This window comes from Nannobrachium achirus (genome assembly GCF_963921795.1).
Source record: "Nannobrachium achirus genome assembly, chromosome: 21".
Lineage (NCBI taxonomy): Eukaryota > Metazoa > Chordata > Actinopteri > Myctophiformes > Myctophidae > Nannobrachium > Nannobrachium achirus.
The window spans coordinates 40,824,828-40,851,316 of NC_137828.1; the positions used below are offsets into that span (position 1 = coordinate 40,824,828).

Genomic DNA, 26,489 nt, shown 5'->3' on the forward strand with positions numbered 1-26,489 from the left:
GGCCACAATAACATACCTGACCTGCACTGCTTCTAGTTCTCACTAATTTCTTCTTATGTTGCACTTTGACTGGCAGGGCCAAGTGAAAATTTAATTACAGCATGCTTACTGACTTAATGAAACTATGTGAGCAAAACGTTGGACTACACTGGAGATTAATACATATATATAAAAGGATACTGAACGAAAAGAAAGAAAAGTGTGAAGTAAACCATTATATATGCAATATTTACTCTATACAGTATGAATATATTTAATGTGATTAATTTGTATATCCAGGCATGGACTATATTCCTGTCATGTCATAGTGTCTCCCTTGTGCATGCATGTACTCCTACTGTACTGTAGGTATTCCTACAGTGTAGGTGCATGGGAGCCAAACATTCTCCATTAACCTGTATGCCTATCTTCACGCACTTTGTGAGTTTCCATTATGTAGCAGAGGTCCAATTTCTTTGTAAAGATGAATATGGTTCATCTTCAACGGTATAGACCAATTATTTGTACACAAACATGACGGCTGCACATGCACCAGAGCTGCAGGAAGTAATTCACTCACAATATTGGACCGAGTCGGACTGCGTTTGGATACCAAGATTTGATACCATCTGAACATGAAAATGTTGGAGAGAGGCGCTGCTCGGGTGGGGCAGTGTACCTGTACCCCACTGTTTAATGGTTCCAATCCACTGCGGTGCATCCGGCTTTTTTCGGGCGTCTATTCACGATATTCCTGGCCCCGCCCCCGGCTTCCTGTTCATATCCTGAAAGAAAATAAAAAACATCATTTGGTTTCCTGTGTCCTTGCATTAAAGTGTCAGTAGAGGCGCTCTGGGCTCTTGGCTCTGAATGAACCGGTGTTGCCATGTCTGCTTATAATAAGGGTAATATGTCTGCTTATAATAATAAGGGTTATACCTAACCCTAACCCTGGTGTCGTTGGTGTCGTTGTTTATTGGGCTTACTTTCTAATATTCTTTAAACCAGTGGTTCCCAAATCTTTTCATATCAAGGACCCCAGATTAACAGATTTGTCCACAGTCGCAGACCCCCATCTGAAAATATGTGGTGCCAGGGACCGCCACACAGATTTGTGTTGTTAAAATGTTTCAAAAATATTCAAATTATTTTCGTTTTTTCTTTCCTCTATATTTTTTAAATAGCAAATATACAAGCTCACAATGTGTCACAATGTGACACATTGTGAGCTTGCTGATCTGCTATTTTCAAATGTAAATGTAAAGTAGTAAAACTGAACCTAGTTAATTCTATTGGGCTTATTATTCATAGACCTGGCCGCTTGTCTCTGGCAATTTCTGGCAACAGACAATTCCCTGTCACTTCCTTGGGATCTCTTGTTCTTCGACTTGGGAGGAAGTGAAAAGATGTTTAAAAATGCTCCAGCGCCCTCTGTAAAAGGAAAATGGCAGCCTCCATAGAATGGCCAGGAATATCGTGAATACGAATGACACAATTGGCCTGTTATGTGTTCTGGGGAGGGAAGCCGGAGCGGGGAGGGTGATATTTGTCAGCGCACATAACTCCTCCTAAGGGGGCTGGTTTTTCAGCAGATTATCCTATACCACACAGAAGCAAAACAGCTCACTTTCTCCAAAACAAGCCCTAAAGGCATGCAAAGAGGAAGTCTTACATTTCCCCAGACTGCATCATTAGATCAGCGACACAAATTGCCGCCAAAGCATCCTGCCCCGCCCCCCACCCACACTGCTTTTATTAACACACATATTACACTTAGACACTCTTTTTTTGCTTCCCTCCCACTGAACAGTAAAATTCTAAGTGTTCATTTGGCTCTGAGAGTGTACAAATGAACCCGTAAAGAGAATTATTTTGCATGTGCATCATTGGTGTGCCCTGTGGCTGCTTGTCATGCCAAATGAAGCCTTTCTTTGTTTGGTCGGACTTGTATGTCTCTGTCTATATCACCCACCCCCTCCTCTCGTTGCTCCAGTCAGTTCGCAAATCTGGCACTAAACTGTGTCTAGAAGGGAATATTTTCTTTAGCCAGTGGTGTAAAGTAACTAAGTACTCAAGTACTGTACTTGAGTACAATTTGAGGTACTCTTTTACTTTACTGGAGCATTTTCTATACTTTTTCTTCTACTCCACTACATCTCAGAGGCAAATATTGTGCTTTTTACTCCACTACAATTATATGAAAACAGTGAAATAATTGCAATGGGACATTCTGCATAATGAGTATAGGACATTCAGTACTTTAAATATATGTTGATGCCAATACCTTTGTACTTTTACTACATTTTGAATTCTGGACTTTTACTTGTAATGGAGTATTTCTACTTGGTGATATTGATAACTTTTACTTAAGTAAAACATTTTAGTACTTTTTTTTTTACACCACTAGCAGATATACAACATAGTATTTCAGGCAGTTGAAGCATATCCGTTTCTCAACACGTCTGTAATTACTCTGCCCTTGGGGTCAGGCCAGAGGACTTGGCCCATAAACCAAACCAAACCACTGGCCTAAATCACTCCTGTCTGCCAGTAAAGGGAACTATTAAAGATGCTACCTTGTTGAGGTTCCAAGCTGAGAGATTGACTTTTGCTTTAACATCAATTTATGACCGATGTCACATGCCGTAATGTTAAATAAAAGATTCTGGAGAATTGCGTGTGAGGTACTGTATTGTGGCGGCATATATATATATACTGTATAAATAGAAAATACAGTGTTTTATACTCAGAGATGTGTCTAGCAGAACGGTTCACAGGGTGAAATAGGAATTCGGAAGTTGAGTGTTAATGACACAACTGGGGGGGAGGTATAACGTTATTTTATTATGTCCAAAAAAACTGTTACTTTCCAGGATTCAAATGAAAAAAATACCAAAAGTAGCAGGTCGACAAGCTCAAAACAAGTTTGCAGCTCTGCTACTTTTGTGTGATGCTGTAGTATGATAAATAACCATTTAGATATTGTGTTATGTAGACAGATGCCAAATTCAGACCTGGCATCCTAGTTTGTATAGTTTCAATGTACAGATTATTTTAATAGTGTTTATTTCTTATTTTCTTAAGATATATTTTTTGGCTTTTCTGCCTTTATTGATAGTATTACAGTGAAGATAGGACAGGAAACAGGGAGAGAGAGATGGGGAGTGACACACAGCAAATGTCGTCGGGACTCGAACCCGTGACACACTGTCAGGCTGCATTAGCCTGTATGCGCCTGGACCACTAGGCCAGCGGGCACCCCCTTTTAATACTGTTTAGACTGGTTCTTGGTTTACCCAAGATGCTCGGGTTTACCTTGCTTACTATGAATCACTCTGGATTAACACTAAAGTCTGCTAGCAGATCTGCTACTGTTGTGTGATGCTGTAGTATGATAAATAATCATTTAGATATCATGTTACTGTATGTAGACAGATGTCAGATTCATTCTTGGACCTGGCATCCTATACGGTAGTGTGTATAGTTTCAATGGACAGATTATTTTAATACTGTATAGACTGATTCTTGGTACCTATGATGCTTGCTTACTATAACTGGATTAACACTAAAGTCAGCTAAATACCTAAATTGTATGATCAAGTGTTAATTTACGAAAAACACGAAAAGTTAAAACACGGAAGGAGATACTGTATGAGGTTTCAGCTTGACATCGACGATATGCCTGCTGCCAAGGAGCCTATGCAGCCAGAGAGAGAGTGACAGCCCAGTGACAGGCAGGGACACAGGGACACACAGTGTTCAGTGAGTCATACGGGACAGTGTTGACACGCCATCATTTCAGCTATACTCTCTGAGGACTCTTAGTTTAGAGAGAGTTCACTCATAAAGAGACTGACTGACTGACTGACTGACTGACTGTGGAAGACTGGGTCTGAGCAACAGGAAAGTACACACCGTCAAATCCTCCTGAGTGTAACTTTTAAAGTTTAAAAAGTAAACCCGTAAGGAGTTTACTGAGTGAATGCTCCGTCAGTCTCTATCTAGTAGGGCAGCCTGCGACTCCCAACCTGTGGGCTGGGTCACACTGATGGTCTGTGGGGATACTGCAAGTGGGCCCCAAATATAATTAAAAGGGCATGATGCCCATATTATGGGAATATCGGGTGGATCACCGGTTCTGAACTGGATCTCCACATTTTACCAATCATATTTGACTCTCTATTTCTTCTGTGACAAATCAACCGAAAGCAATCTTGAATCTTGTTTGGCAGTGCATCTATTAGTTGGGGTGAGTTTTCGGTCAGTAGAGACAGTGAAGAATCACAGAGAGTCAGAGTGGTCTGGACTTCTCATCACCTCAGCCCGGTGACACTTTGGAACACCAATGACCTTTGCTTGCCATGAGAGATTGGAAGATAGTTATACTACAACTCAACTCTCCCAAGTGTGTTACTACTGACAGAGATTCACAATTCAAAAAGGTATGAAGATTTTTGCAAACCAAACTTTGGACCATTGTTGTGTAAGGCTATACTGCACGGTGCACCTGACACATTTAATTGTAAACCATTAGGGAAAAAAAGTATTCTAAATCTTAACAGTTTTCTGAAAAACTCATGTTGTTATATCAGTGGTGCTCAAACTTTTTCATCTCAAGGACCCCCAAAATGATTGCGACCGTCAGGTCTCAGTTACTGCCAAAACCTCCACCGGCTGTCTGTCAGTCTGTCAGTCAGTCAGTCAGTCTGTCCGTCACGTCACACTTTTCCCCAACTCATATCTTCCACCTCCACCAAAAAGTGCAAAAATGACCAAATGACCACCCTACACTTTTCCCCAACTCATATCTCCGCCACCATTGCCCCAATCCATGCCAAACCTTGCACACACACTCCTTGCCTGCCAATTCACAACATCCAGGGACCCCCGGATCTCCAGGGACCCCCTTCCACCGCCACCAAAAAGTGCAAAAATGACCAAATGACCACCCTAATGGGGCTGTTCACGGGGAATTCCTGGGGACCACCGACTCCTGGTGCTCCAGAATGGATGCAAAAGTGGTCGCACCCCTAGTGGAGGACCCGGGCTAGGAGCGGCCGGGACAGCTGGGGCCGGTACCCACGCGTCCGCCTCGGCGGCGCCAAGAGAGCCGTCAACATGAATCTGTCCCAAACACATTTTTGGACACTGCTCCTACAGATTTTGCCCAAAAATCACGCAAATAGGTACACAGTATGTCTACACTCATGTCATCAACATGGACCTGTCCCATATAGCGCCACCATCTGGCCGATTTTTTCAAACACATTTTTGGACACTGCTCCTACAGATTTTGCCCTAAAATCACGCAAATCGCAACACAGTATGTCTACACTCATGCCATCAACATTGATCTGTCCCATATAGCGCCACCATCTGGCCGATTCTTTCAAACACATTTTTGTACACTGCTCCTACACATTTTGCCCTAAAATCACGCTGCAACCTGACGGTCGCTTATCTCCCGATTAGGGAGTCTTAATTACTGGTATATGTGTTTGGCTGTTGCTGTGTCACTTTGAGAACCAATGCACTACTACGGTAGTTTGTGTGCTTTTGTGTTGCGTGGATGGGAGCGTGTCGCTGTTACTACATGTCATATTTTCGACACCCGACTCTAACCCTCACCTCCGTGGAGTGAGTCGCTAACCCTCCGGTTGAAATGATGGGCGTTCGCAAAAGCAGGATTTCCCCGCGTGGATAAAGCCCCACATTCCAGTGTGAAAACCTATTCATTAATATAAATGAGGAGGAAGTGTTACGGTATAGGATGACACATTTAATCTACAAATTGAGTCATTGTGAAATGATAAGCGATAGTTTTGCAAAGATTATTATTTGAAACGAAAGCAAATCCTAATTCGTTGAGTAATAACACATTTCCTGTGCTTAATGTGTACCCCATTCTGCGAAAAGGAAGGAAACGCACTGAAGCTTGACCTTTTCATTCAAACATTTAATTGGAGGACAGAAGAAAAAGAGGGAGAGAGAAGAAAAAGAGGGAGAGAGAGAGAGAGAGAGACCTTAAGACAGGGGTTTTCAACCAGTGGTCCCAGAGGGAGTTCCAGGTGGTCCCCAGCTAAATGACAGAGAGTTGTTAACCAAATGTACCACCCCCTGGCGGTGGTGGTGAAAATGAAGTGTGTGAAAGAGGCTGGCCCGCCAGAGTTAAATTATTGTTAAACATCCGTATTACATAATTTACAAGAAGTCTACACAATTAGAGAATGTAGAAGAATTTTTACTTTGATCAATGTTTGCCTGTTGTCTCTCCTTTGGTACCAACATCAATGCAGCATGGAATTGTGGGCAACATCTTGTCCAACGACAACAAAATATTCTAAGGTTTTGGGTCTGAGAGGGTTAAATCTCAGACGGTGGCCCGTGGCTCAAAATGCTGAATAAATAATGGGCCTTGACGTGAAAAGGGTTGAAAACCACTGGTTTAAGAATAGCCTACCATTTTACTTCTCAATCACATCATGCCAATACTTGTGTGGCTCGGCTCTGCGGAACAATTTATTTGTGATAATCAACCTTGAGTGCAATTTCATCATCTTCTCCTCTTAACCGCATAGTCATAGATATCATTTCAACAATGGGAATCTTGAAAGCCATCTTTGTTAATCAGGAGTCCTTGGCTTTTATATATTATGCATACCGTAGATGAATTTCTCTCTCACAGACAAAAAAAAAGAAAAGAAAAAAGGAACCTTGAGTGATTGTATTTATGTATTCCTCTCACAGTGGAATAATACCCATCAACAGTGCATCTATTACAGTGCAATAGGCCTATATGACCCATCGCTGATGTGGAATTAATTTCAAAATACTTCAAGAGCAAAATAATGATGTGCTGCCAGTGCTTATGCATGCCAAGCGTCAGTAAACACAAACACAATGTTTTGTGTGTGTGTGTGCATCTATGTGTGCGCGCAAACAGTGGAAAATTACAGTACTTGAGTAAATGTACTAAGTTACTTTACACCACGCATTCACTGATTTGCCTTTTTTGTTTACCGAGCTGTGAAAGAAATAATTGATCTGTTGATGATTACATGAGTACTCTAACACAACAAGTCACAAAACTTTTCATCTCTGCCACCAATTCAGAGAAAGCTTATAGAGGAACAACAGACTCCTTGAGAGAGAGAGAGAGAGAGAGAGAGAGAGAGAGAGAGAGAGAGAGAGAGAGAGAGAGAGAGAGAGAGAATGAATATGTCCATTTCAACAAAGATAATCCTTTGGTAAATCCAAGCCAGAGGCATTTCCTGCCCACTAGGCACAACCTGGACACACCTGTCAGCGGGTCTGACACCTTATCACTGGACATGTCTCTTTCTGTAGCTATTTTGGGCACCGCACGCACTGCTCATTTTCAGACATTCCAAACAGCTGGGACTTTCCCTCCTCCCTGGCGCACTCTTATTTGACTCTTGGATAACATGCTGCTCACTCACAGATCTGTAAATCTGAGAAACATAAGGTGTCCGGCAGATGAATTATGGAAATGGCCCCTCCATCAGACCATTAAGGCTCCCATAGCAGCTAGGGTGCTGACAGCACTCTGCAAATACATTGAACTGAATCTCAATATGACCCTGACATGAATATGGATCAATTGCATACCAGCCTTGTCCGGATGGAAATGCTTGTCATTCCGCAAGGAATTATTTCTACCCTCGCCTCCTAGACAATATGCATTCATTCAACCTAACGCTTTAAGTGGAGAGCTGGGGAAGGGGGAAATGGGTGTGGATTTTTGAATAATGATACATTTCCAGAAAGCCCATGGCCTCAATTTGGCACCTGCTTACAAATATGTGTGTGCCTTTACTGCTCTGTAATCTAGGGACCACCTCTGTCTGTCAGAGCTATGGAGCGTAACTGTCAGAGCCAACAGATGATGGAGAAGACTGATGGTGTACATGGTGTGAGAAGTCGTGTTCCTGTGCATATTGGAGAGAGAGATAGAGAGAGTGAGTGAGAGAGACAGACAGACACACAGAGTGAGTGAGTGATGAGTGAGTGAGTTAGAAAGTGAGAAAGACTAACATAATTAATCGGTAGTGCAGTCGGTAGCACTGTCGCCTCATAGTTAGAAGGTCCCGGGTTTGATTCCCGCCAGGGGCACTGGGGGCATGCTCTCTCCTCCGCGTCATCAGCGCCCATACCCTAGGTGGCGAAAGGGCCTTTCTGTGTGGAGTTTGCATGTTCTCCCCTTGTCCCCTGGGGTAGGTATCCTGCAGTTAACATGCAGTAATCCGGGTCTGATGGAGGTGAAAGGAACTGGTTGAGAAAGGAACGCGCTACGTGCTACCGGTGAAATCCCCCGTCAGGTGGTCCAGAGTTCCACACATTGAAGAGTCATCATCCACAACCCAAAGCCTTCAGTATTTCTGGACAGATTTCCTCAATCCCTGAGGATTCAGGATAAATGATGTTGATCCCCAATCATCCTCTGGCTCTGCTGCCTCTATCTTGAGGATAGAGACTGGACAGCTGGGTTCAGGAGTTCCTCAAAGCGCTCCTTTCATTGGAAATAGTCCAGAGACTGGCGCGGTCAAATTGACAGCTTTAACATAAAGAACACATCTCTGAATCCGAGGCCTTTACCCCAGGTGAAGGAGTTTAAGTATCTCGAGGTCTTGTTCACGAATGAGAGAAAGTGGAAGACGGAGAAGGAGATCAGACGGAGAATCGGAGCAGCAGGAGTGGTTTTGCAGTCGCTAAATCGCACTGTTGTGAAGAAAAAAAGAGTTGAGCCGGAAACTCTCTGTCTACCGAGCAATCTTCGTTCTTACTCTCTGACCTATGGTCATGCTGTGGGTCATGACCGAAAGTATATCGTGGGTACAAGCGTCTGAAATGAGTTTTCTCAGACGGGTGGGAGATAAAGATGATGGGTAACGATGATGGGTAACGTTGTCTTTAGTTGTTATAAAGAATTGTTTCATACTGTGTGATTGTGTTACCACATTTTGGCAATGACTTGAATGGAAACCAAAATGTTACATGACATCCAACAGTATCCTTTATCAAGCCATAAGGGTCAAGTATCTCAGAAGAACAAGAGGAAAAAAATCACAGCGGTGCTGCCACTGGAAGGACCCACATGACGTCACGTGGGGGGTCAAATATGTGGGAGGTCAATCAGTATTGTGTTACAATGTAAAAAACACTTGGATATGTGACGACATCAGTATTTGATACCATGAATGGAAAAAACACTGCACACCAAACTGCACATGACAATGTAATGACATTGTGTTATTAAATTATAAGTGCATAAAACACTTCAAAAAGAATGAAAAGGATACTACCAAAAACACCACAGTAGGTGGTAGAACAAACACCACAGGGACATCATTTAAGCATATTTAATATTGTCTCTGTTGATGCCAAGCAATGGTGCTAAGGGATCTCTAAACACAGTGGTAGAAACAGGGTCTTGGGAACAGAAATAATTACCCTCTCATCCTCATCCTGTCTGTCTGCCAGTCTGTCTGTCTGTCTGTCTGTCAGATTCCCCCCCCCTCCCTCCCTCCCCGAAACATGATAATCAAGTATTATTATTATACTATACTATAGGAGGAAGATTATTTTTCAAACAAGTGAACAGAAAGTGTTAAAAATATGTTTTTGGGTGGCCACACATTTTATGTGGCTACTCAGTGTTCATTAAAGGTCCTACACCATGCATTTAAAAATAATTTATATAACACTGTTTGTGTCCCAAAAACGTTTTTGAAAAGGTTTGAGGCTAAATTACCACTCCTGAATACAGAGTCCCTGTCATTTCTGCCTGGCTTTCAGAGCATTTTCAGCTGCAGTACCACCTTGTCCTGAGTGGGAGGACTGCGCTATTGAGCCAGTTTTGGCCCCACACTCCTCCCCACCTCCTGCTCAGCAGGCCTGCCCACCCCTCCCCAACTCAGCTCCTCCTGCCTCCTTCTCAGGCCTGCCCACCCCTCCCCAACCCTCTCCCAGCTCCTCCTGCCTCCTTCTCAGGCCTTGTGACATCACAAATCTGACCTTTCACAATCAGGACCGTTCTGAGACATGCTAACATAGATCTGCCCATAAACTGAGAAAGACACAATGGTCAGAAATAGGACTTTGTGAGGATAGAAGTTGCTGGTGGGACACCAAGAAAATACATAAAAATTGGAAAAATGTAAATTCATGGTGTAGTCCCTTTAAGTATACCTGGTTTCACCTTAGTACCACCCACCTGAAGTTAGCCTCGCCCACAGCTTATTATGTGGGCATGCATATTATAAGTAACCACACCCGGGGGTCTGTTAGAGTAATGTTAACTCCATAGACACATACAAAACAGAAAAAAGTACAAAACTATGGCACCACCTCTTTAAAATAGAATCCTTTAGGCATCTTTAAAACAGCCTATTTTTTTCCATTTGACTGATGCACTCTAATAAAGAGATGAAGATTATTAGATCCTAGGGGTCGAGGGACTTCATCTTGTATGGGAACAGGACGCTTCCTGATGATGCCCTCATCTGGCGCCTGGGGAAAGGGCCTTAATGACCTTTACGGTGACATCATAGCACACAGTGGATGGAATGCTTTAGAGATGCTGCTGCGTAGATGGAAGTGTGAGACCCTACGCTGTGGAGACTATGGGGCATGAAATGCACTGATGATGGGGGAGGTTAACCCGTTCATTATGGGAAAGCATCTGTGTCATTTTTAGATTTTAGCTATTTTTATATATAAAATAGTACACTGGCTCTCAAAGTGAGGAACCTGAGGGGTTCCAGGAGGTCCCCAGCTAAAGTTGTGAATGTAAATATAATAGCGTCGAATATCATTTTAACCACTTTTTTATTTTATACTTTGGCTATTCAAAAATGGCTCATAGCGCGGCACGACGTGACACACTATGAGTATGTAGATCTGCTGACCTTGTAGATCTGTTTTTCTTATATCTACGGGAACAGAATGTTCCCTTAATTCTTTGAGCTTTCTTTGAGCAGTACTACAGTATACTATACGCAAATAAATTCAAATAAATTAAGGGAACATTTTGCTCCCTGCATTTCTTTGAGCAGTATATACCGGTATTTTGAAAGCGAAAAATGTTAACTCAAATCTTTGGTTCTGGGGATCCCTGGAACAATATTTTGAGAAAGGGGGTTCCGCGACCAAATAAATCTCATTTTGGGGGGTCCTTGACCTGAAAAAGCTTGAGAACCACTGATCTACATACAGATCTACACTGATCTACAGCAACAGAAACCTGTTAGCATCTGTGTCATTTTAGATTTTAGCGTTGGCTATTAAAATCACACCCGTGTGAACTGAGCGGTGGTTCCCCCCCCCCCCCCCCCCCCGTGTGTGTGTGTGTGTGTGTGTGTGTGTGTGTGTGTGTGTGTGTGTGTGTGTGTGTGTGTGGCCTGGACAACATCGCCCCTCCCTTAACATGTGTGGTCAGAAAAGGTACTACACAGGCTTGAGGCTACATACAGACCCACCCACATACAAACAAACTAACAAACAAACATACCTACACACACGGCCACGCTATGGAGACGGTGTGACCACCGCTCAAAAATAGCAGACATACAAGCTTGCAGTGTGTCACTTCATGACGCTCTGCAAGCTTGTACATCTACTATCTTTTTTTAATGTTGACATACTGATTTCGTAGAATCAGCCTCAGGTCTTAATGGGTTAAAGCAGTGGTTTTCAACCAGTGGTCCGGGGGCCGCCAGTGGTCCTTGAGGGGGTTCCAGGTGGTCCCCAGCTAAATGATGGAGAGTTGGTAACCAAGTGGACCCTTATAGATCTTTAACTCTTGAGAGTTTAAAATGAAACCAAATGGACTCTACAGTCTACAGGTCCATTTGGTTAAATTAAGAGTTAAATTATTGTTAACCATCTGCATTACTTTATTTATAAGAAGCCAAAAGAATTGTTATTTTGATCGTTTTCCTGTTATCTCTCCTATGGGCCCACACAAAATCGTATCCAACACTAACAAAATAGTTTTGAGTCTGAGAGGCAAAATCTCATCAAACCACCGTTTGATGAGATTTTGGCTCAAATATGAATATGAATAATGGACCTTGAAATGAAAAGGGTTGAAAACCACTGGGTTGAAGTGAAGGCAGTGTGTGCGTGTGTGTGTGTGTGTGGGGGGGGGGGGGGGACATTGATGGTTGAAATGGGGGGCAGAGCAGGAGAGTGTGAAGTGGAAGAGCTAGCAGGTAATCAAGAGTGTCAAGAAGAAGAAGACGCCGTTGGTTAAGTTTTATCAGTCCAGCAGAGACAGAAATCAGCGGAGGGCAGGATGGAGCCTCTCTCGCAGCGATGGAAGTACTCACATTTAGATCATCTATTTTCAAATTGCCAAAGTATTTGGCAAAGTCTGAAGTGGTTTTGTAATAATAATTCAAATCTGCAAAGTCACTTATAACAAAGGTTTTCAAGTAATTATAGTTGAGTAAAAGTACAATATCTGCCTTTGAGATGTAGTGGAGTAGAATAAAAGTATTACAAATTAGAAATAAAAGAAGTACAAAATAAATACCCAAATATTGTATTTAAGTACAGTACTTGAGTAAATGTGTCTTTCCATCTCTCCATCTCTCTCTCTGCAGCCTCTTTGTCCTTGAATATTACAGGGTATAGTCACACACGAGCTCACAAAACAACTGTGCACAGGGGCGTCACAAGGGGGGGGGGGGAGTGGGACTGAGTTACTAGGGCCCAAGGTGGAGGGGCCTTAATTATTTTATGCTTTAACTATTGAAAAATAGCAGATATACAAGCGGTGCCGTGCTGCGAGCTTGTAGATCTGCTATTTTGGAAAAGTCGTGGAAAAAAGCACTCTGTGCCGCGCTGTGAGCTTGTATGTCTGCTATTTTTCAATAGTTAAAGTGCAAAATAATGCGTTCCCAGTCAAAATGGGTTGAATGAAGAACATTCACGGGGGGCCCGCAGTGAATCCTTGTACCCAGGGCCCAGAATTTGGTGCGACACCCCTGAATGAGCACACAGGATATAGATCACATACAACAACATATAACCACACTATTGTGGCACTAGTGTACTGTACTGTTCACATAGACAATGTGTGTGTACTGTATGTGGTGTACTGTTCACATAGACAATGGGTTTGTATGTGGGTGGCTTGTTGTGTGTATAAAGGGGGGCGGAGCAGGGCAGAGACGTTCTAAAGAAAACAAACGGAAAACCAATGGAAGAAACCTCACTAAAATGCCATTTAATCTTTAGTCCAGGGGTCTTCAATGTTTTCAGGCCAAGGACCCCTTAGCAGAGCGAGAGATGAAGCAGGGAGGGACCCCCTCTACATATTGTATAAATGTGTGATGGAGATTCTCATCGATTTCATAGATAGATTCATGACTTGTTTGACACTTAAACATTTAAAATCATAAATCGTCGATACTTAGTAAACTTGATCTTCCACTCTGTACTTGGTCTGCTTTTTTACCTCTACACCAAACCTATTTGCCAAAAATAGCCGATCTACAAGCTCTCAACGCCTCGCAGCGGCTGAAGTTCTCCTCAGAGTATTGGGATGCAAGGGTTCAATTGTTCATTTAAAATAATTATCCTATCACACAAGGATTTGGCGGCCCCCCTGTAGTAACTCTGAAGACCCCCTAGGGGTCCCGGACCCCCTGTTGAAGACCCCTGACTTAGTCTTTATGAGACCTGCAAGGAAGCACGCCTCCACCAACCAACAGCTCCTTGTCCTCCTCTTTCTGATTATTTCTGAGCTTGTCAAGGATGAGTGTCAGGTTAATTTCAGGGCAAACAATACGCTAACCTTGCCCACCCCCATCCTTTGTGTCCAGACTGTCTTTGTTGTGAGTCAGCTTCACATTTCCATGTTGTCACCTTCTAAAAAAGGTGGTGCCATAGTTTTGTACTTTTGGTGTTCATGTGTCTAGGAGGTTGACAGCATTTCATTAGACCCCCTGGTGTGGTTGTTATGAGCAATTATGTATTCCCTTTGTATTTTGGGTTTCTTCCTCGTGACTGCCACCTTGTGGGTCAAAAGTGCCGATCCAAAAACACAGATAGAGTGACATCATATAGTGATCCCCTCCCCTTTTACCATTCACCCAACACTGTGGGTGTGGCTAACTTCAGCCGTATCACCACCCACCTGACCAACCAGGCATACTTAATGAACTGGTGGGTGTGGCCACATAAATAAATACTTAATTTTAACACTTTCTGTACACTTTTTTGGAACAAAATCTTCCTCCTAGTATAATAATAATACCTGATAATCATGTTTTGGGGGCCATTTCTTTTGGCCCAAGTCACAAAATCATGTGACCTAGCCTTTGGCCCAAGTCACACTAGGGAGATAGGCCATTATAAGCGATTACCAGAGGTGGCCAGAATCACGAGGAGCTGACTTTCCTATCCTTAATAAACATAATAATAGTTGGCAAGTGAAGGGTCACAAGATCAAGGAGTTTGCATTTCTCTATAATATATCATGCCTTTAGAAAACGTCTCGGCTATTCCAGCCTGCGTCAGTGCCTTTTCTAAAGGCATAATTATGGACAAAATGCATCGCTTCATACTGTTGGCGTTGAAACTTTTATTTGACACTATAGTAAGATCAAGTAGAGCGTTCATTTAGGAAAAAAACACGAGATAAGAGGTTTCCACCTCGCCAGCAACGTTATGAGTGCATGTTTAGATTTAGTTGTGCCTAATGTGGAAGCATAGATAAGTAAGCACACCTATAAGGGCAATGCACTTTTATTCTAGCTGGGCGGATTCTGTCAATGCATTTCATTGAGAATGGAGCAGAAATCCACAAATTGCAGCAAACCGCTCCATTCTCATTGAAATGAATTTGCAGAATCTGCCCTCATTGGAGGCGCCTGCTGGCCTAGTGGTCAAGGCGCATACCACATACTAGGCTATGCCTGCTGGCGTCGCTGGTTCGATTCCCGATCCGGACGACCTTTGCCGCGTGTCATTCCCCGTCTCTCTCCCCATTTCCTGTCAGTCTACTGTCCTATAAAATAAAGGCATAAAAAGCCCAAAAACAAATCTTAAAAAAAAAAAAAAAATCACACCCGTGTGAACTGAGCAGTGGTCGTGGAGGCTGCACAACAGCAAAACAAATATATATATATGGGTAATAATAATAGTAATAATAAAAAGGGAAGAAAATGTGTGTGTGTGTGTGTGTGTGTGTGTGTGTGTGTGTGTGTGTGTGTGTGTGTGTGTGTGTGTGTGTGTGTGTGTGTGTGTGTGTGTGTGTGTGTGTGTGTGTGTGTGTGTGTGTGTGTGTGTGTGTGTGTGTGTGTGTGTGTGTGTGTGTGTGTGTGTGTGTGTGTGTGTGTGTGTGTGTGTGTGTGTGTGTGTGTGTGTGTGTGTGTGTGTGAGAGAGACAGACAGACATTTTGATGAATTTTCACTCCTGTCCCGTCCCACTCCCGCAGAAAAAATCCTGTCCCATCCCAATCCTGGGCTAGAGTGGGGAAAAAAATCCCATCCTGTCCCACTCCTGTAAAATGACTCCTGGTCCCATCCCGCTCCTGGTCAAAATCACTCCCGTTCACATCCCGCTCCCGAAAAAAATATAAAAAAATAAAATCGCGCAGATGTTTTTCTATTTTGATCCATATTATATTTGATATCATGTTTATTATTATATAATGTATAATCTTATAATGTTCGCAGTTCAAAGACCTCACTTTCCTGTGCAATTTATTTCTGCGATTTGATGAACTGGTCTGGGATGATTCCCGCTCCTGCCCACTCCTGTTGATTTTCAATCCTGTCCCGTCCTGATCCTGGCATTAATACAAATTTGACTCCTGTCCCACGGGAATCCCACGGGACCCACGGGAACGGGAATAAAATGTCATCCTCTAGTGTGTGTGTGTGTGTGTGTGTGGCAGTTGATTTTCAGGCTAGACGCAACAGCACCCTCTTTGGTCAACCAGTGCCACTCCAGGCTACAGACCCACAGACATACATACATACACTGATACACACATGGCCGTGCGTGCGTGCGTGCGTGTGTGCGTGTTTGTTGCAATTGATGCTCAGGCTAGACTCAACATCAGGCTACAGACACATATACGGATACACACTCCTGCATAAACCTCAGGCTACAGACACACACACACGGCTAAGGAGCGGCGTCACCACCGCTCAAAAAAGAAAAAAGAAAAAAAATAATAATCTGCCCTCATAGGTAGAATAAAAGTGCGGTGTGACCGCGCCCTTAATCTATAAAACACAAATGTTTAATTATCTGCAGCTGTGTTGCTTACGTCACAGACTCATAGTGTAGGCTACTACTATAAAGTCAGCCTCATGCAGCCTGCTGTTTTTATCCTTCTGTCATTTTTTATCTGAACCGGAAAACACACTACTGGGTCTCATCATGCTCATTCTAGCTTGTGCTGGTTGCTCTGCTCAGCTACTCAGGGACTCTGGCCAATAGTACTCCTTCCACCCAGGGGAAATGTGACGTAAACGTATGCCTGATTTTGGCACGGGCGGCAGGTGTAGCGGTCCGGGCACCTAGGCTGCTAATCCAGCCTGACAGCGTGTCGCAGGTCCGATCCCGCCGACCTTTGCTGCGTGTGCCTCCCGCGTTATTGGAAAGGACACCGCAGCTCCAGGGAAACCCCGCCCACCGAAGCTTTTGATTGGCTGAAGCGGAGCTAGGGAGCGCTCAATTGTAGTCGCTTGGACAGGGCGTTTATCGTGCGCTTGCCCAGGCCTTACGGCCTGGGCATAAATATAACGATTGCATTCACCACGGCTTCGTAACTCCCACTCTTCGCGGCCACTCGCGCCTGCGGCGCTCGGGGGCGAAGAGCAGGACCAAGGTCCGCTGGCCTTCGCGCCGCTTGCAGTGTTGTGGACAGTCGAGCGGCTCCGCCTGGAGCTCGGGTGTCATTTCCAATAACGCGTCACTCCCCATCTCTCTCTCCCCATTTCCTGTCAGTCTAACTGTTTACTATCAATAAAGTCCAACAAAAATATATCTTAAAAAAAGGTATGCTTGATTTATACTGGGCACATGGCGTAATCACGCACAAAAACATATCTGATCTACAAGCTCACACTGTGTTACAGCGTGACGCATTGTGAGCTTGTAGATCGTTTTTTCTTTTTTTAGATGCCACCACGAATGACTAATCTTTCACTGAAATATCCACAGTTTACCACGACTCTCATAGTCACACCGTGCTGGTGATTGGCAGAGGTGGGGGAAATACTCAGTTTGTACTCAAGAAAAAGTAGCTACTGTACCAATACCATACTCTGGTATTAAAAATGTACTCGAGTAAAAGTACACAAGTATTCTCTTTAAAAAATATACGTAATGCTGAAAATAAAAGTACAAATTTAGCAAAATGTCCCATTTCACAAGTTTCCAAATGTATAAAAATGCTTTGCCTTTCTACAAGCTCACGTCGTCGCAAAAGCAACACGTTGTGAGCTTGTAGATCGGTTGATCGGCTATGTACGCATAAGGCTGAAGCGGTCAAATGTTTTGGAATAATTATCTAAATCTACAAGCTAACTAGTAACTAAAGTTTTCAAATAATTGTAAGAGAGGAGTAAAAGTACAATATTTGCCTCGGAGATGTAGTGGAGTAGAAGTAAAAGTACTGAAAATTAGAATAGTATTTGGAAGTAAAAATAGCACAAAATGTGTTACTTTACAACCCTATTCATCATGCCCATTCTAGCTTGTTGCTGAGCTACTGGCCTATAGTACTCCTTCCTTCCCAGGGGGAAATGTGACGTAAAACTTGTGCCTGATTTATACTGGGCTGCACATGGCGTCATCACACACAAAACTTAGCTGATCTACAAGCTGACATCCTGTCCCAGTGTGACACATTATGAGCTTGTAGATCGGCTATTTTCTTAGGTGCGTGACACGGCATGCAACCACGTATGACTCTTGCCTCATTTCTCTCACAGAAATATCCACAACTCTCATAGTCACACCGTGCTGGTGATTGGAACAGTGTGCCAGTGTCATCATCACCAGCAGTTAAACTTAATGAATATATATATATATATATATATATATATATATATATATATATATATTTATTTATTTATTTTTTAGATGAAATACTATTCAACAGATTCATATAGAATGGTTACAATGGAATAAAAGCACTGTAAATGAAAATGTACATAATCTAGTTCTACAAATAACTGTGCATTGTTAACTGCTCAAAGAAAGGTTAAAGCAGACTTTGATCATAGACATGACATACAATACGGTATATACACAAAGCGGTAATCATTAGACAATGCACTCATGATGGAAAGATATTCCATACTCTTTTTTAATAGTTCACATTCTAAAATACATTTTAAAAACAGAAAATTTTTAATTTTAATTTAAAAAAAAAGAAAATGCAATATTTGGACCTAAAATATGCAAGCCCCCCCACCCCACATAGTTGAAAAACAAAAATATTGTGTTCAACTTATGAGTTGAAACTGTGGCACTTCAGTTCAAAACTAAAAACGTTGATCTGTACTCCAAAGAGACACGCACTTTCATCTTCAGTCCTGGGATTCACCAAGAACCTCCAAATTAATGAAAAGTGAAGATCAAAGGGGACGGAGGGGGGAAGCTATTTCTGGGCCATCATGATCTTTACAAAAAACAAATTAATAAGGTGACGTGACAGGTTTCTTGGAGTGGAGCTGCTGCATAGCGCTCATTAGCTCACTGGGGGAGGAGGGGAAGTGTCGAGAGAAGAAACGAGGGGAGAATTTACTTGTATTCCTGCAGACACGTTTGTGGAGTTCACTGGCGTTTCTGTGGGTCTGTCGTTGGAATTTACAGGTCCTTCTACAACGGGCTTGAGTGAGGACTTCGCCGGTGGTGTGTCTATGGGCTCGTCTGCATATTTGTCTCTTTTCCTTTCTTCCCCCTGTGTGGCTGTGGCGTCGTCGTCCATGGGTGTCTCGGTGAAATAACTGGCGTGCTGGAACTTGAGCACCTCGTTGCCCCAGCTCGTCCAGCCGGGGTGAAGGCTTCGGGCAAACAGCTCCAGACACTGGGCTTCAGCACCTACATATGGTCTCAGTACCTCTATTTAAATGGTGTATAGGAGACCAGAAAAGAGGATGAAAAATAAATAGTAATAATACCGGTAATAATAATAATAATAACATTGCATTGCTGCAATCATTTCTCTACAGTAGTGGTTCCCAAACCTTTTAGCTCAAGACCCAAAAGAGAAATTAGATGTTTGCCCAGCCGAGACCCAAACTAGTGAAAATAGCAAATCTACAAACTCAAATCTACAAACTCAATAGCAGATCTACTATTCACTAATAACAGTGCTATACAGGGAGCCCTTTGTTTGTTGTTCTACAACAAACAAAGGAAAGGTTTTTCCTTTGTTTGTTGGGAAAGGTTTGCGACGGTGGAGGCTGGCTGCTGACCTTGAATCTGTGTGAATAATGCCGGTTCCAGGAGCTGCACACACATTTGACAGATATGTTTCACTTCCCCACCACCGCCGCCTCCTCCTCCTCTGTCTGTTCAGTGCTCATCACGAGCACACATGATATGATGCATGTGCCACCCTTGCACGCTCACAACTTGGCCAACACTCAAGGTAATGAGCTCAAAAGCCCCAGAGTCACACTCTACCAGTGGTGTAAAGTAACTACACTAAGTACATGTACTCAAGTGCTGTATTTAAGTACAATTAGATTTATTTTTATTTTATTTTTTACTTAAAGGGGCACTCCACCACTTTTCAACCTATGTTCATATAATTGGTCCTCACTCAAAAATAGTAAATCATTTATTTATTTATTTTTTCCTCAGAGGAGGGTTGTGGGCAGGTCAGAAACCCATCGTCTTGTGACATCATCGATTGCCAATCCAGCTTATAGAAACTGCAGGCTTTCTATTCCTGAAAAGTTGCAATTTTAAAGTGGACGCCATTGTTCTCGCAAATATAAAAATCTAAATATTTTTTTCAAAAACAATGATTACATTTTTTTTGGGGAAAATGATGATGTCACAAGATGATGGATTCTGAACTTCCCACAGCTCTCCTAGGAGACTTGGACTGAGTAGAAAAGAATTGTGATATTTTATCATGAACATTAGTGAGGACCTATTATATGAAGACAGGTTGAAAAGTGGTGAACTACTCCTTTAACCATTTAGGCCTGACCTAAGTTTTCTGAAAAACATCAAATATTGGTAAGAAATTACAAAAACAAATATGTTGCTACATACTGTATTGTACATGTACAGTACTACACAAAAATGTGTTCCCGGCCTGAATGCGTTACGTATTTCCAATTTTACACTACATCTCAGGTTTCTAGTTACTTTGTTGGATAATTATTACAAAACATACACTTCAGCCCTATACATTTCTGCCATTTGAAAAAAGCCGATCTAGGGGCACCCGCTGGCCTACTGGTCCAGGCACATACCACTTAGGCATTGCCACATAGGCATGGATGCCTGGTGGCGTCACCAGTTCGATTCCCAGGCTTAAAAGCTCCAAAACAAATCTTAAAGAAAAAAGCCGATCTACAAACTTGCGATGCAACGCATTGTGAGCTTGTAGATCTCCTATTTTCAAAAGATGTTGAAAACTTGTGAAATGGAACTATACTGTACATTTTGAAACCAATGCTTTTGTACTTTCACTCAAGTAAAATTTGAATTCACTACTTTTCCTTCTAGTTTTTGCAGTATTGATACTTTTACTTGAGTAAGACATGTGCACATGAGTACTTTTTCCACCACTGGTCCCTACTATCCCTCCCTCCCTCCCTCTCTTCACGTCAGTGAGACAAGCGTCAGGGAAAAGGTAAAGGCCAAACCTGCACCTCTCGTCTCGACAGGCTCAACCGGTGACTCAGCTCTCAAAGTTGGAGAGGGAATAAGAGCTCTAATTACCCTATTAAGCCTCTGAGAGGAGAAGGTGCACCATGCTGACTTTGGCCAAGAAATTGATGGAAGAAGAAAGTGTTATATTACTTTTCTCACTTACAGCCATCTTTTGGACGACACACGGTGCCTGACATTTTCCTGATATTCCGTGTCGAACTGATCGTGTGGTAGCCAGGAGAGAAATCTGAATATGCTGCGGAGGTCTCTATTCATGCAGTCACAACAATTACTTTAGGGATGGCGACAATATGAAAAGTATGTGTTTTGCGATTATTGTGTCAAAAGATCTAATTAAAACGTAAAAAGCCCAATTTTGGTTAACCACTTAAACCCCCAGCATCTCCATTCTGGGGGGGCGTTCGCCAAAGATGTGCCGATCTACAAGATCACAGCACATTGTGCTCTTTACAGGTCCGTTTTATAGTATAGAGATAGTTTAAGTGGTACTGAATTTGGAGGTCAACAAGAGCTAATGTTCTATTTCACGATAAATTACAATTACTCTGCAATATGCATAGATTGGAACAGTGTGCCAGTGTCATCACCACTAGCAGTTAAACTTAATGAATATATACAGTATATAATGCTCACAATAATAATACAATTATTGTGAGCATTTCTTTATCACGATGAATGATAATAGACAATTATGGTCAAATCCCTAAACCACTCAACATCTCATTACTCCGACGGTGGTTAGGGTTAGGTTTAGGGTTAGTCATAGTTTTACTGAGGTTAGAGTTAAGGTTATGGTTAGGTTTATGCATAGTTTTACTGAGGTTAGGGTTATGGTTAGGTTTATGCATAGTTTTACTGAGGTTAGGGTTCGGTACCGTCGGACTAATGGGACGTCGGAACAATGGGACATTGGAACAATGGGATCGGGACAATGACATGGCACCAAACCAGTACATTAACTACCCAGTTACCTTCATTAACTACCCAGTTACTTCATTAACTTCCCAGTTACCTTCATTAACTACCCAGGCAGTTACCTTCATTAACTACTCAGTTACCTTCATTAACTACCCAGGCAGTTACCTTCATTAACTACTCAGTTACCTTCATTAACTACCCAGGCAGTTACCTTCATTAACTACCCAGTTACCTTCATTAACTACCCAGTTACCTTCATTAACTAGTTACCTTCATTAACTACCCAGTTACCTTCATTAACTACCCAGTTACCTTCATTAACTACCCAGTTACCTTCATTAACTACCCAGTTAGCTCCCACACGGCCACATTCCCCACAGGTCAAACACAAGGAAACCAAGTTCAACATGCATAACATTAATTGCATACTAATTAAGGCCCAACAGTCCGTGGTTGTGAACAAGGGCAGTCAAAAGGCAGGCATAGACGTTTTTAATTAATATGGAGGCGTGTTCCGGAGCCGTCTGCTCCAGAAAGAATGATTTCAAGTGTATGTTGTTGTTCAACACGTGATTCTTATATCTACTATTGTCATCATAGTGAGCTTCAAAAAACAAGAGTTGAGAGAGAGAGAGTTGTCGTTTTGTGCACACAAATATTGAAGTAAAAGCAAAAGTAACTAGTAACGGAACTACTTTTATAATGCAATAACTAGTAAAGTAACACTATTTGTTTTTAGAGCAGAATACAGTAAAGTAACCAGCTGAGTGCTAAAGCCATCGGGTCAGGGGCCTGGCTGTGAGTGCTACAGAAAGCCATTGGGTCGAGGACTCCATTAGCCCATGGCTCTCTGGGTCATAGCTTCATTCTGAAGTCAGTATATCCATTACTTATCACTTCGTTTGCAATTATTAGTGCGATACTGCGATTACAAGAAGACTTTTGAAGTCATATTATTTTATCTGTGTTTGTATGGAAGGACTCCTCGATTCTAGGGATGGCCAACGGTTAACCGTTACCGTTTAACCGATAAGAAATTGGTTACCGGTAAGCATTAACGGTTAATGGTGACAGAAAAAAAAGGAAAAAAAAGAAAAGCAACCCACGTGTCACACCAAAAGCCCCGTACACCAATGTCTATGCAACATCAAGTCATCTGTACGCGCTAGGGTCACACATTTCTGTGTAAACCAATGTCTGTGTGACATCCATGCATGCAGCTGCGAGAGTGCGAGTCTGCAACGCTTGATTTGGAATCGTACACGCTGACTGAGGAAACAAATGCTCCGATTGGATTTTCCAAAACAGACCCCCGTGGGCCCCATCACATGAATCCTGTTTAAGAAGAGCTTAAAACACAACTTTCTAATGTTACATGTTGATGATGTTAATGTTATGTTGATGGCGAGTGGAACATTAACATCTTGGTTACAGAGTAGGCTACGCGAAAATAACACAAAGCGCACAGACTCGCAATGATCGCTTCATCAGCAACACGGGCGAGAGAGATAAAATGAATGAAATGGACATCACGCTTCTTAACCGATGTTTCAACCATTCCAAAAGTCATACGATTGGAAGTTATTGCTCTACACAACAAACTCAGAGGAGTGGGGGGGAAAGAGTCGATCTACTTGAAGCGACGTGCGAGCCTCTCGCGAGCCTCTTCCCTACTCGATTCAAATTAAGTTTCTCTCGAGGCAACACATATGTTGCACTTTCATATTGCTTGCCGTTCGCACACAGGTTTATTAACAAATTAGTCTGATTGACCATATCTCTGTCTGTCTATAACGCCTGACACTGTGATTATATTGGTTTGTCGCTCTGACATCCTGCTCTGATGTCTCTGTGATGTCAGGGGAATCACTCTAACAGAATGGGTTTGCCGCTCTGGCTTCACTGTGATGTCACTCTGACAAAATCCCTTTTATGCCCATATATGGAGTTCCCTGATGTCATCAATATTAAGACCATATCTAACAGAACAGGACTTCATATGGGAATGCCCATATATGGAGGCCACATCGGCCACATACCACACTAACAAAATCCATATAGGCCAAGACAGATGCCCAAGACAGCCCATATCTGTGTGGCTGGTTTTACAGACAGGGATCTCCAAGTATGGGCATAAAAGGGTATTGTCAGATGTCACAGACATCATAGGACTTTCACATAACGAATAACTGAGTAAGCACTAAGCATGCTTAAGCTCTCACAGCATATCTCCATATTCAGTACATGGATCTCCATATATGGCTACCAGGGGTCTCCATATATGGGTATCTGGTTCGATATACATCACTGGCCAGATGGCCAAGAACTAGTGCGACCTTGCCCTTTAGGGCGAGGTTGCATGTCGCCTTGTGGCGTCTTACTAGTATACTATACTGCCAACAGGCTATTTGTGTGTTTCTAAGTGTATTTGCTTGACATGGGAATTAACTATTGAGTCTTGACAATTGAACATCCATATTGCAGCTACAAGCTTGCAGATCTGCTATTTTCACTACTTCTTAACTCATTCACTTCCATTGATGGATTCTTGCATTTCTCAGCTTCCTTGTCTCGCTAAAACAGTGAGTTTGAGTTTTCAAACAGCGATAACTAACAATGGATTGCCAAACGAGTCGCGTTTTTTCTCTCACAGAAGCAGAGAAAGCGTGTGCAAAAAAAAACGATAATCTGTCACAATAATTGCAACACAGTTATTGACATTCTGACGCATCACACCTCAGTGGCATCACAATGACTTAAAGTAAACAACACCCTGCTATTTTCACAAAGTATTGTCTATTCTATTGAGTAAAAGGACACTGAGCAGCACCTTCCTGTGCTGTTTTTGCCCTCCATAGACAGCACAATAAATCGCTTTCCCCTGAGGGAGGGAGATGACGTCAAGGCTCTCTTATTCATAGGCTCCCTACATATTCATCGTCAAGGTCTCTCACATTGCTGTCTTAACAGCAAACAACTTAAAATAAGTAGACGACAGCCAATACCATTAACCCATTAAGACCTGAGGCCGATTCTATAAAATGTCTTCTCAATCCTAACAGTTTTCTGAAAGGCTTCTATATCAGCGGTGCTCAAAACCTTTTCAAGTCAAGGAGCCCTCAAATTATATGCATTTGGCCACCGATCCCCATCTCAACCCCCGGCCCGGATCACATCTAAGTGACAAAAGTCAGTCAATTGGGATCTGTCAAATCAGTAAATGAATAAATGGTGCATTTGTATAGCACCTCTATCCAAGGGACTCTATACGATGTGCATTACATTCACACACCAACGGTGGAGGAAACCATGCAAGGCACCAACCTGCTCATCAGGAGCAATAAGGAGATCATTGTCTTGCTCAAGGACACTTCGACAATAGCTCTCGGGGAGCTCGGGATCTAACTGGGTACCTTCCGGTTCACTCGTACCTCCTGAGCCATTGCCGCCATAAACACATTTCTTAATGTAACAATCGTTTAAGACTGCAAACATAACTGATTTAAGAACCAAATCAGAAGTGCTCAGAAATGCTTTTACCCTCAGTGAAAAAACATTATGATTGGATCATGTCCCAGCTGGATTGCAATCATGAATGCTGTAGCATTGCCCTCTAGTGGTTATATGTAGCTACTACATAAGCCAATAGTTGTAACCAAGACAAAATGAAGAGAAAGACATGCCATCTCCGGTTTCTCCATATCTCTGTGAAGTTGGTGGCTGCCTTTTAAGGAGACAGGAAGCAGGGGTGAGTCTATTATAGTGTGAATGTGAACACAGATTCTGAACTATTCTTTAGCCCGATAGTCACAGAACTAAATACTGGACCCGATCATCACAAGCCAAACAATCTTTTTTTTTCATACTAAAAAGGCTTTTTTCAGAGAGATGTTATTATCTTTGGTAGTAGTGAGTCTAGTGACCAGAAAGATTTGGGGTATATTTACCAGAAAGTGAGGGCTTCTGGGAGTGGAGCGCTGATGGGACACTGACAATCACACGCTGGTCCTCCACAGGGACTTCTGACTTCATTGAAGAGCTGAAAAAGACAAGTAGGGCAGGGGAACAAATATTACTACACTTAATTACAGGGGTCCTCAACAGGGGGTCCTCAGAGTTACTACAGGGGGGACACAAAATATTTATGTGATAGATTCTCTTTTTTTACATTAACCACTTGATCCCTAGCATTCCTATTCTGAGGAGAACTTTAGTCAACAAGAATTGACACAGTCAATATATAAGCTGGTCAGATGGAAAAAAAAATGTTTTTTGAAAAAAAAAAAAAAAAAAATGTTTTTTGAAGAAAAAAAAAAGTTTTGGAAAAAAAAGTTTTTTGGAAAAAAAAAGTTTTGAAAAAACTCGGGCGTGCTCAAACAGTAATAACTGCGTATTACCTTACTGTACTTTACTGTACTGTATACTGTACCTCACTGTACTGTACTGTACATATTCTGTGTTCTATATCTATGAAGTCTGTATTCTAGATCTATGAATTTTGTCACTCCCCCCCCCCCCGTGTATGTGTGTGTGTGTGTGTGTGTGTGTGTGTGTGTGTGTGTGTGTGTGTGTGTGTGTGTGTGTGACTTTTACTTATAACTGAGTACATCTACAGTGCAGTATTGATACTTTTAAGATACTTTTAAAAAACAAGTGTAAAACATTTGAGTACTTTTTCCAACAG

The 26,489-nt window shown here is 42.3% G+C and overlaps 1 protein-coding gene across 2 annotated transcripts in view; it reads right to left on the bottom strand.

The window, feature by feature from the left end:
* Positions 1–241: 241 nt before the first annotated feature.
* The window catches only part of mettl4 (methyltransferase 4, N6-adenosine), a 36,649-nt gene continuing 10,401 nt past the window's right edge, over positions 242–26,489 (bottom strand). The window contains exons 8-9 of one of the 2 annotated variants that reach the window (XM_080752257.1): positions 25,753–25,844; positions 242–764 (exon numbers count right to left, since the gene is read on the bottom strand). In XM_080752257.1, the coding sequence (XP_080608383.1) occupies positions 673–764; positions 25,753–25,844 (184 nt within the window). In that variant the 3' untranslated portion in view covers positions 242–672. Of the gene's footprint in view, positions 765–18,319; positions 19,094–25,752; positions 25,845–26,489 lie in introns of those variants that run through there. The other variant, XM_080752256.1, reaches the window with a different exon arrangement.